At 55.7% G+C, this 11,302-nt stretch overlaps 4 protein-coding genes across 4 annotated transcripts; 2 read left to right on the forward strand and 2 right to left on the reverse strand.

Moving 5' to 3' along the window:
* Positions 1–26: 26 nt before the first annotated feature.
* On the forward strand, positions 27–2,332 carry CLUP02_05322 (uncharacterized protein; the record flags this gene model as incomplete). The annotated part of the gene is made up of 3 exons (XM_049284330.1): positions 27–1,980; positions 2,035–2,173; positions 2,236–2,332. 3 exons carry the CDS (start codon positions 27–29, stop codon positions 2,330–2,332), a joined length of 2,190 nt encoding a protein of 729 aa, XP_049141473.1.
* Positions 2,333–3,186: 854 nt separating this feature from the next.
* CLUP02_05323 (proteasome subunit beta type-7) lies at positions 3,187–4,142 on the reverse strand (the record flags this gene model as incomplete). Its single annotated transcript, XM_049284331.1, has 2 exons — positions 3,187–3,873; positions 4,017–4,142. 2 exons carry the CDS (start codon positions 4,140–4,142, stop codon positions 3,187–3,189), a joined length of 813 nt encoding a protein of 270 aa, XP_049141474.1.
* An 893-nt stretch (positions 4,143–5,035) lies between these two features.
* CLUP02_05324 (uncharacterized protein) lies at positions 5,036–9,996 on the forward strand (the record flags this gene model as incomplete). The annotated part of the gene is made up of 3 exons (XM_049284332.1): positions 5,036–5,128; positions 5,204–5,858; positions 5,912–9,996. The coding sequence occupies 3 exons, from the start codon at positions 5,036–5,038 to the stop codon at positions 9,994–9,996; spliced, it is 4,833 nt and encodes a 1,610-aa protein (XP_049141475.1).
* Positions 9,997–10,141: 145 nt separating this feature from the next.
* CLUP02_05325 (uncharacterized protein) lies at positions 10,142–10,928 on the reverse strand (the record flags this gene model as incomplete). Its single annotated transcript, XM_049284333.1, has 5 exons — positions 10,142–10,291; positions 10,361–10,440; positions 10,507–10,550; positions 10,596–10,715; positions 10,771–10,928. The coding sequence occupies 5 exons, from the start codon at positions 10,926–10,928 to the stop codon at positions 10,142–10,144; spliced, it is 552 nt and encodes a 183-aa protein (XP_049141476.1).
* Positions 10,929–11,302: the final 374 nt, after the last annotated feature.

Here is an 11,302-nt window from a genome sequence, read left to right on the forward strand (position 1 = left end):
AACACGCGATTCGAAATCGACCGACCATGTCGCCGCAACGCCCAAACTTCATCGACCTTCGGGCGCCCTCGAGCATGTCCAACGTTTCGAGACCTTTACGATCCCCTAGACTCCATGTCGCAGGCGAGGCACCCCCGGAATTGTCACCTCTCGATGCCTTCGCTCTTCAGAGTCGCCTGTTGGCGAGGCAGCTCCAAGCTGCCGCGAGCGGCGAAGGAAGGCGCATGAGCAGACTGCCACCTCTGACGACTGAAAGTCCTTTGGTCGTACAGGGCCGATCAGACTACTTTCGCTCTATGTCTAATGATTCAGGATCCGACGAGATGCCACTTCCTGAGCTTCAAAACCCAGGATTGGGACTTAGAACCGAGGTAGAGGACGCCTTCCCGTCTGAGAAAGATCGACCGGTCTCGGTGCACCCTCGAATGAGCCGCATTCCGCCTACTCCCGACGAGAACGAGCCTCTCCCAACGCCCCTGCCCGACATGATGCGTGGACGAGTATTGGATTCGATGGAGGAACACCAGGATGAGACGTACTTTGGCGCAAGAAGAGAGCAGTCCCCTACGCCAATGGAACACCCCACGAACGACTCTCACTTGCAAACCTCGCCTTCACGAAAAGATCATTCACTACCTCTGCTCTCGCCAGCACGGTCACGCGAAAATTCATTAAATGGATCGCCTGGCAAGTCAAAAGGACACTCGTTTGATGGACCTGGCTTGGCTCCTCCGCGACCGAGCTTCACAGCACGATCGGCGACCTCCATGTCTTCTCCCCTCGAAAATACTAGCGACGCCATGAGCAACTCTGTTCAATCATTGCCCCCGCGCAAACTTTCAAGTTGCAGCGCTTATGCGGCGTCAAATGCGTCACCCAACCTGAACCCAGGTCCTTTCCAACGCTCACCTTCCGTGTGCTCCGACGCCTCCATGCCATTACCGCGACCATCCTTCAACTTTTCGAGGCCCATGAGCCGAGCCGGCACACCTGGTTTGGAGACCCCAACGCGTCAGGCCTCATCCGACAGCCAACCGTCATTCATGTTTGCGAATGACGACTCTGCCAATACTCCTGTTAGCATGAACAGCGAGGGCTTCCCCGACCATGTGCATGACGATGGCAAGGCCGCTCCTTCGTACATTTATTCCAAGTACTCACTTCCCCGAGGCAAGATCGTGCAGCGATCTGTTCCTCTCGACCCTCACCCGCAAGCTTCCTTTCAATGGGAGCAGCCCGTGACTGCTCCAAGCAACGTGCAAGCTATCCAACGCGGAGCACCCCCATCTCCGCCAACTCGGCCATCTAGCTCAGCAGAGCCCGATAACCTCAGCTTGGGCAAGCCTTCCTTCGAGCAAGGAAAGCGCAGTCTCGATCGCGGTGGCCCGGCCCCGCAGCCATCCCCCAATCCCAGCCGTCCATCGACCGAGAGCCGGGCTTCAGAGGAGGATTCTCGGGGTCGTGCCCTTGTTTCTCAGGCCCACGATACTGCTGCTCGTGGTCAGACTGCCATGTCAACTACCAGTGATTCTAACAGCACTGTCAAGGCGGCTCGCTCATTGGCATCAGGTGCCCCGACAGCTTCAGACATGTCTCCGGAGGATCACCTAGCCAAGGGTATTGAATGCCATGAGAATGGCTCAGTGAAGGAATCCACCTACCATCTTCGCCATGCAGCGAAGGGAGGCAACCCGACAGGTATGCTTCTGTATGCGCTGGCATGCAGACACGGCTGGGGTATGCGGCCCAACCAGCGGGAGGGTGTTGAGTGGCTGCGTAAAGCAGCTGAATGTGCCAGCCTTGAAATCGCTGATGACGAGGACCATGTCAAGGAAGGAAAGTTTGTGGATGCCATGGAGAGAAGAACTCGCAAGGCACAGTTCGCACTCAGCATCTATGAGTTGGGTGTGAGCCATATGAATGGATGGGGTATCGAGCAGGACAAGGCTCTTGCCCTGAGATGCTTTGAGATCGCTGGATGTAAGTTGAGATTGCATGTTCTTGACGGATTCATGAAGCTAATGGTGTGAACAGCTTGGGGCGATGTAGATGCACTGGCCGAAGCAGGCTTTTGCTACGCTCAAGGAGTTGGCTGCAAGAAGAACCTTAAGAAGGCCGCTGGCTTTTATAGACAAGCTGAGGCCAAAGGGATGAACATGGTCGGCAACAGCTGGTATGTTTTACATGTAGCCCTCCAAGGGAACGGAATATTGGTATTGACAAGCGCCATCACAGGATTCACAAGTCAAAGTACAATGACGAAGACAAGCCTGCCAAGAATGCCCGCAGCAAGTCGAGGACGCGCACCATGTTCGGCATTAAGACTGGCTAGCGATGAGTCTTTTTGAAGTTCTTTTTGCGCGGAGCGTCTAGCGGCATTTCATGGATCATGACCACTTGCATCAACACATCACCTTCATACCCCGCATCTTCGGAGTTTCGGAAGACTGGCTCTGCGGAGTGCAGCTGTTTTTACTGGGCATTTAAAAACTCAGAGGCTAGGAATTGTGCCATTTTCTGTATTCAACGAGGTCTCAAAAAGTGTGACCTAAGAGAGGGGGGGGAATAAGGACGCCTCTCCCTACTTTGTTCTAACAATGTGTGCGAGGGATTTGGGTCCTGGAGAGGCTCTGGGTTTGTGACATAGGGACAAAAAAGTGATGGGTCCTTTCTGTGTGTCCAGACCTTGATCGAACATACCCTTGATTCCTATGTATATACCACTTTTGTCTTTTTTATTCTGGGAGGGAAGCAATGGCTCTCTTCATAGGGTACTTCATGGGGATTCCTTTTGTCGTACAAAATGCGTCTGCCTACCCAGTTGCGGTAGTGTAGCCAATGGATCAAATTTTTCGAAATCAAACTGTTGAGCAACCACTTTGAATTGGCATAAACTGCTAGCAAGAGGTCGAATGGCCGTACTATGTCAAGAGGAATGGATGTTGACCAAAGTCTTGTGGAAGCATCCACAGTCAGCGGCTATCGAAGCCCCTGTTAAGTAAATTATCGATGCTGTTCCATGTCAAAATAGTGATGGGAAGTTGGCACTTTGGGGGGAAATGGTTTGCGTCAGTCTCGTCTATTGCCATCATTGTATTGGTACAGAATCTTCCCGATATGGGAGTACTTCATTCAGCACGTCTTAAGAACCCCTCCACCTCCAGTTGCCTCGTAAACATCATGCATCTAGGTATCAACCTCCATCGCTTCACCGGCCGGCACCTCCGTTACGCTCACGTAGCGGCCAATCTCGTTCTTCTTGATAATCTTCTCGTTGAGCACGGCCGTGGTGCCCTTCTGGAAGGCGTAGCTCTTGAGCTTAGCGCTACGCTCGTTGGGCTTGACGAAGCCGCGCTTGAGGGTGGTCTTGTCCTTTGTGATGATGGCGACGTCGACGTTGCTTCCGGAGCCGAGATCGTTAAAGATACCGGCCTGGATGGCATCGCTTGCGAGCTTGACGGCCTCGTCCTGGGTCAGGGACGGCTTCCACTGGGTCTCGAAGACGGACATGGCGGCCAGGGAGCCGGAGCCCATGGTGACGTAGGGGAGCTTGTCGGTGGAACCGTGGGCGTGGACGGTGAAGAGGTGGGTTCCCGTGGGGTCGACGCCGGCGACGACGAGGTAGGCACCAATGTGGCCCTGGTACTGGAAGAGATGCTGCTTGAGCATGGTCATGCAGGTGACGACGCGGGGCTTGCGGCCCGTGGAGAGGGCGTGGAGCTCGAGGTTGGAGGATATGATTGCCGTGGTGAACTCGGTGTCGGCGGCGGTACCGGCTCCTGCACACCAAATCTGGGGAGCGATGTAGTGCAGCTTTTCGCAGTTCTTGTCGGCGACGATGGGACCGGAAGTTGCTCTTGTATCGGCGGCAATCTAGAGTGCACCTCGCTCTGTTAGCTGCTGCGGTTGAAGGCGAGGGATGCTATCGGGGTGGGAGAAGGGGGGGAGGGGAACCAGGCGAATCCCAAAGGTTGCCATCGCTGCTCAAAGACGTGAATCGAATGGAGGGTACTGACCACAACACCGCCGTCGAATATGCATCCTACGATGGTGGTACCTGTGCTCGTCGCCTTGGGGAGGGGGACACCTCGGGCGTGGAGGGCCGCATTGCGGTTGTAGTTTGAGAAGTCGAAGCCGGGCATCGTTGCTGCTGCCTTGTCTGGAAACCCCGGTCGCTATCCTGTGTATGTAAGAAACCGTCGAATTCGTTCAAGTAGTTTGTGGTCGTCAGTCGTGGCAGTCGAAGTTGGGTTCGAGGAGAAGTCGTCGACAGATGAGGTGGGGATCGAGTGAGGTTGAAGGTGGACGCGGTAAACGGTAAGGTAGAGCTGGATGACGAGGCTAAAAGCTGCCTTCGATGGTCGTTGCCGCTGTTTGGGGGGGGCCTGGGAGCTCCTGCACGCCTGCAAGGCACCCTGACATTCGACGTAGCTTGCCAGAGGCAGCAGTGATTGGACAGAGAGAGCCCCAGATCTGAGCTAAACCGAAGCTCACCGCACGTGACTCGAACATTTGGAGGGATTGGCAGGCGACCGGCCGGGGAACGGGGGGATGGGCCAAGCAAAGAGCTGGGAATTTTTAGGTAGCCATTCCTGAAAAAAAGTCCCAGGCCAAAAGACGAGCCAAAGGTGCAAGACTCTTTTACGCATCTCGACTGGCGCCTGTCTCTCTGCTTTGCACCCAATTGCATCGCGTTTCCACGTGTGGCACGTCATAATACTTATTTCCTTCCAGATTTGAGGCGATTAGCCAGGCTTCATCCAGCTATTTTCCTTCTCTTTATCCCATAGCTGCCGGTTGCGACAGCAGCAACATAGCCAAACCTCGTGGCTCAAGCAACAACACCCCCCAAGCTGAGTGCAGCGCGAAGCACCCTAACAACAGCAAGAAATAGAAGAGGGGCAACAAGAAGACGAAAAAGAAAAGAAGCACAAGGGGAAAACTCTTATCAACAAACGCGACCCCTCCAGCGAATGCGAAGGACCACCCTGACTTACACGTCCTCCCTCCACAAGCCGGTCACGTCGCAACAGTCATGGCTTTCAGCTTCGCGAACCAAGGAAATGCCACGGCCGGAGGAGGAGGAGGACTGACTCAAGGCCCCGAGCTGGAGGTGATCCAGACCGAGGTGAGATCTGGTCACCGACACCGTCGATGCCGCTGTCTTTTGAAAGTTCGAGGCTCACCATGTAAATCTATTCAGGCGCTTGGTTTCAAGTCGATTGCAGGCGACGCGAAGCTCCGACTCACATCCGCCTGGTCCCCGCCGCCCGCCGATACCGCCTCGCTCATCAGCATCGCCTCCCGCCGAGGCCTCGTCGCCGCCGCCGGACCCGACGGTATCACCATCACCTCGACTGACTCCGTGCGCAAGGGCTTTGAGGGTGAAAAGGAAGGCGATTCCGATGTCCGCGCGTTCCAGCCGCAGGGCAAGCTGCCCATGCCTATGAGGGTGTCGCAGCTCGCCTTCAGCGCCGACGAGAACTACCTGATCCTCTCCGCCGAGAGCGGAGGCGGTCTCGCGGTATACGAAGTGGAAAGCCTGCTCCAGGGTGCCACGAAAGCTGCGTTCGAGCTTGCGACGAACGGCGAAACTTTGAGGGCGCTCTTCCCGAACCCCACGATCGAGAAGGCGGAACTGTGCGCCATTGTGACGAATAACGGCAACCTGCACATGGCGAACCTGAAGGAGAGGTCAGTCAGCAATGCTCTGAAAGCACAGGTTAGCTGCATAAGCTGGAGCACAAAAGGAAAGCAGCTGGTGGCGGGCTTGGCGGACGGGACCATTTTCCAAATGACCCCTGAGGGTGAGGCCAAGGGCGAGATCCCGCGGCCATCAAACGTGTCGAATGCTCACGGTAGGTTCTCGAGCTGACGGAACGCGCAACCATGCTGAACTAATTGACTACAGTATCGTCTCTGACTTGGCTGGAAAATCATCTTTTCCTCGCCATCCACACATCAACTTCGGAGTCCCCGCCAAATTCAGTATACCATCTCATTACAAGAAAGCTGCCATCAGATTTCACTTTCCAGAAGCTGAACGACCCCGTCGACCCGTTTGGCGCCGAAAAGCCGCCTCATCACTCAATATTGAGGCTCAAGGAATTCCCTCCCAACCTTTCAGATCTCCTCATCGTGGCATCGACCGTCTCCCCAGACATCGGCCTCCTCAGTAGGGCGAAGTCACCCCTGACTTCTGATCATCCAGTCGACACCGCCGGCGTCTTTACCACAACAGAACTGGCCGATGACTCGAAACGTGCCTCTCTGCCCATGAATGACAGCTATGAAAACACCATCCCCATCGGTGTTGCCCTTGATCTCTCAGCCAAGGACAAGGTATACAAGCCCTTGCCCGCCGATGAAGAGATTGAAGATTCTCCCGGCCCAGTGCCGGGTTTGTGGGTGCTGAACAACGAGGGTGTACTGAGTTCATGGTGGATTATCTACGAGGACTCCATCAGGCATGGCACGACATACCCTGGCATGGCCGCGGTTGATACTTCCGCGCCCCCTGCGGGCGCATCCAGCTCGACACCAGCAGCAGCACCGGTGACGGCCCCAGCTTCGAACACATCAGCATTTGGCGCTCCTTCGAGCACCCCGGCCTTCGGTTCGGCATCCGCCTTGGGCTCAGGCCAAAAGGCCTCACCATTCGGTTCCAGTGGATCCAAGATCCCTACATTTGGTGGCTCGTCAGCCCTGGGATCTAAGGCTTCACCATGGGGCGCTGCGACGACGTCTTCCGCCGCTCCCGCCGCTCCCGCAGCCTCTGGATCTACGTTCGGCAGCGGTAGCCCCTTTGGGGGCAGCTCAGCTACATCTGGCTCTCCTTTTGCTCAGGCCTCCGCAACAAAATCAGCGTTCGGCACTGGCGGCTCTTTCGGAAGCCCTTCCGCCACAACTCCAGCTGCAAACAAATCAGCGTTTGGCAGTGGTAGTACCTTTGGGGCCCCTTCCGCTGCTTCATCGGATGCACCCAAGTCGACGTTTGGTAGCGGAAGCGCTTTCGGGACCCCCTCTGCTACGCCATCGGCTGCACCCAAGTCAGCGTTCGGCAGTGGCAGCGCCTTTGGGACACCAGCTGCTTCCTCATCAGGTCCGGCGTTTGGCCAGCCTTCATCAGTCGGTTTTGGTCAGTCGTCGTCGCTTGGACAGAAGTCCTCTCCATGGGCGTCAGGCGGAGCATCTGGTGCGAACACGTCTGCGTCACCGGCGTTCGGCCAGCCTAGTAGCTTCGGAACATCCGAGAATAAGAGTGTGTTCGGCGGTGCATCAGCAGCCAAACCTGCACCTGCGTCTGGGGGATTCTCTAGCTTTGCTAGCTCTGGTGGCTTTGGTTCCCTTGCAAATAAGGGCAACGAGGGTGGTAGTGTTTTCTCCAGCAAGACTTCGTCAAGTCCATTCGGCTCTGGGGGTCAACTGGGCACGGCTTCTAAGGATACCGCGTTCCCTCCCCCGAGCTCGACTGGCCCGGCGACTAGCAATCCCTTCAGCCAGCCTTTCAAGTTGGGAACCACCTTCGAGGCAGATCCCTCTGCCAAGGACGATGATGAGAAGCCTTCTACCCCTGGCGGATCCTCTCTGTTTGGCAGCAACTTCGGCTCTGCACTGGGAAGCGCCGTGACGAAGACTCCTCCTAAGGAAACGACCACAGAATCGAACGAAGAAACACCGAAGCCCAAATCGGTCTTCAGCCTTGGCCAATCCACAACGCCAAAAGAGACTCCAGCGCCTTCCAAATTTGGTTTCCCACCGACTTCAACATCAGCCCCCAAAAGCGGCTTGTTTGGATTCCCTTCTCAGCCAGCGACTGGAGGTTTGTTTGGTTCTGCGAAGCCGGCAGAGAAGACACCAGAGGTCAAGACCGAGTCCAGCACTCCTCTTCCCCCTGATACGACTAGCAAAAACTCATATCCTCTTGGTGATTCCTCGTCTTCTTCGGGCACCGGAAATGTTCCTTCAGACAGTGGAAGTAAGGCTTCACCTCAAGTGGACAATGCGCCTCTGCCTCCCGATTTCCTTACTACGCCAAAGGCAACGTCAACGAAGGCAGCCAGCGCTGCTCCGCTACCGCCTGATTTCCTCAAGCCTTCAAAGCCACAGGGAAGCACTACTCCGGCCGACGAAGCTCCTCTCCCACCCGACTTCCTCACGCCCAAGCCTAGCAAGACCGCAGTGTCTGCCACGCCTTCGGCGGCGCTTCATTTGCCAGCAGACGACCAGTCCTCGCCCGAGGAGCTTGAACGGCCGAAATCTACTGCACCTGCTGCGGCTCCGGACTTCCTCAAGATGCCCAAGCAATCTTTGTCGTCGGCAACGTGGTCGTATACCCCTCAGAACACGACACCTGCAGTAGACGATGCTCCGTTGCCGCCAGACTTCCTCACTAAGCCCAAGGAGCCTGTCTTCCCTTCCATTCCGACTGTGCCTGATAGTGAGCATGACACCGATCTTGAGGATGAGGACGACGACGATGAGTCTGAGGGCAGCGGCGTCATTGTCTCCAAGGATCAAAGCCCATCCATGACGGCGATGACCCCTACGGCGGGCATGACCCCGCAAAGCTCGTTCGGTGGTGTTAGTAGCAGCACCTACTCCGTTCCACGGACGGAGGAAGAGAGACTGCGGGCATCGTTGTTTGGTGACCTGAGCCGCAATGCTCCCATGTTCCCCCGACCGTCCCAAACCAGCCCTCGCTCTCCCAGCCCAGTCCGTGGCGCTGTGCCAGGCCGCATCATGCGCCAGGAGTCTGCTCGTTCGGTTAGTGCCCCGGGCATGGCATCTCAGATTCTTGCAGCCCAGAAAAAGCAGCCTTCGCAGATGGGGTCATCCATTGTCGGGAACAAATCCAACGATGATCACTTCATTGCTCAGCAAAGACTTGCGCGCCAAAGGCGGCAGGCCGAAGAGACCAGGGCGCTGGAGGACGAGGAGGATGATGAGATTCAGAAGATTCTTGCTTCCAAGATCGAGCCCACACTAAAGCTTGATGACTTCATCGCCCACTCAAACGTTGTGCCGTCAGCCAAGGAGACCATCCCGGCCCAGGTGGAGGCAGTGTATCGCGACATTAACTCGATGATCGACACCCTTGGTCTGAATGCTCGCTCTCTTGCCAGCTTTCTCATGGGGCACGACATCGGATTCAAGGCCGGGGGTCGACGCAAGCAAGATCTCGAGAACCCAGACAGTTGGGTTCTCTGCGAGATTGATGAGCTCGGAGAAGTCGTTGACAGATCTTTGGCTCAGGACCTCGAGGATGGTCGTGTTCACGACGTTGAAGAGAAGCTTGAGGAGTGCAACGAGCTCGCCCGCGAAATGTCTCGCCTCCGATCAAAGCAAGATGATCTTAAGAAGATCATTATGGTGAAGACGGACCCCGACCAAGCCGACATCAGTCGCTCTCTGCCTCTGAGTACCGAGCAGGCAAGTCAGCAGAACGAGCTGCGTCGCGAATACACAAACTTCACCAAGCTTCTCGCCGAAGCCGAGGAGGCCTTGACGATCCTGAAGACCAGAATCGCCGCCGCGAACAGCGCATCTGGAAAGGGCACCTCCAACATGCCTACCGTCGAGGCCGTCATGCGGACCATTGGCAAGATGACCAGCATGGTGGAGAAGCGATCCGGCGACATCGACGTCCTCGAGAACCAGATGCGCAAGCTCCGCTTCTCGTCGGTCAACAGCCGCGAGGGCTCCCCGATGGTCACGCCCCAGAGGAATAGCCGTTCCATCCTCTTCTCGCCCGAGCGATCTGCCGTGATGGCGTCGCCCGGAACCCTGCGTAACTCCATGGTGTCCTCCGTGGCCTCGTACGGCGGCCGCGGCGGCACGGGCACGCCTCCGCGCAAGAAGCTGAGCGGGTTCAGCGGGGAGGAGAAGTCGGAGTTGATGGCGAAGCGGGCCAAGCGCCAGGCTGTGCTGAACAAGCTCAAGGCTAATGTCGAGAGGGCGGGCGTGAGCGCGTGGGCGATGGAGGATATTGAATGATGGATCCTGTGGTAAAGGGTGCTGAGGCTGGTGAGTCTTTGTTGGCCCCCATTCCACGGGGTTTAGGAGTTTCGGAATGCAACACGGGGCATATGGAATAGTGAAGCGGAGATAGTGTATGGCATAATGTACAAAAATCAAACATTCATACTAGAGCTGTGTTGAAGATTGTGACTTGCATGAGTTGGTTTTTGGGCTGGAAGAAATCACCATTATATGATGTGACCCGTCGGTTCATGCCCACTTTCACCTTGGGCCAGTTCCTTAAACGAGCCTTGTTTTCTCTCTCGTCTTTCTAAGGTCAATGTCGAGTTCTTTTTGGAAAGTCCCATCGTTAGAATGTCGTGTCGTACCTAAGGTAGACAATGAATGGTGGATAAGCCGCTTGCGCATGCGTGTCGACATGTCTCACGATGTTCAGCTTCCACGTTCTCGTGTACCCACCTAGATCTTTTCCGTTTTACGTTTCTCCCCTGCAATCCAATGTCAATCTAAATATGTGCAACACACAGGCGAGTCTCCGTTGCGTTGAATCGGAGTGAGTTTGAACCAATCTGGCGACAAAGTGCAAGCCCAGGCGGAGATCTTCGGAAGATCACCTCCCCTCGGTCGGAGGCCCCCGGTTCGTGGTACCGAAGCGGTAAATCTGCCGAAGATGGACGGAAGATATCCCGGCTGCGGGATACCGGGACGGGGTGGGAGCGGCCCCCATGGATCCGCTTCGTGTCAGTGAAATGCCCTTGACGTCACCTCTTAAAAGTGTCCCTTGTGAACTTTGGGGCCATAGGGTTGCTGGCGCAAGTGGAAACCTCCTTGACACTTTGCGATATTGTCCTCATAAAGTGAAAGGTTCCTGGGATGCTCGATGGAAACCTGAGATGCTTTGAATACCTAACCTGGATGATGGACGGGATATCAAAGTCAGGGAACATGACAGTAGATTAGGGCAGCCTTTCTTTCCCCGGATTTCCACGAATCGCACAGTCCACATGAATAGAGAGAGCAAGGTAGATTGGGCGTATCAGCATCGTTCCAAATATGTGTTGTGAGTATGTCACTGAATCTCATTGAGGTACATCACCCAAGCACACATTGGCAAAGTTTGGACATGGAGGCTTTGGGACTGCCTTCGCAGCAAGACATTTGGACTAGGACTGGGGACAAGCCGCGGGCAGCTTATGAAGAGGGAGCCGAAGGGAAGTTGTGCAAAAACCATTGAATACCGTCGCTGAGCCATGTCTTTTGAAAACACCTGACATTAATGCCGCCCGATCTACCGTTCGTCGTTATCGCGTTTGTGTAGCCG

This window comes from Colletotrichum lupini, chromosome 3 (genome assembly GCF_023278565.1).
Source record: "Colletotrichum lupini chromosome 3, complete sequence".
Classification (NCBI taxonomy): Eukaryota; Fungi; Ascomycota; class Sordariomycetes; order Glomerellales; family Glomerellaceae; genus Colletotrichum; species Colletotrichum lupini.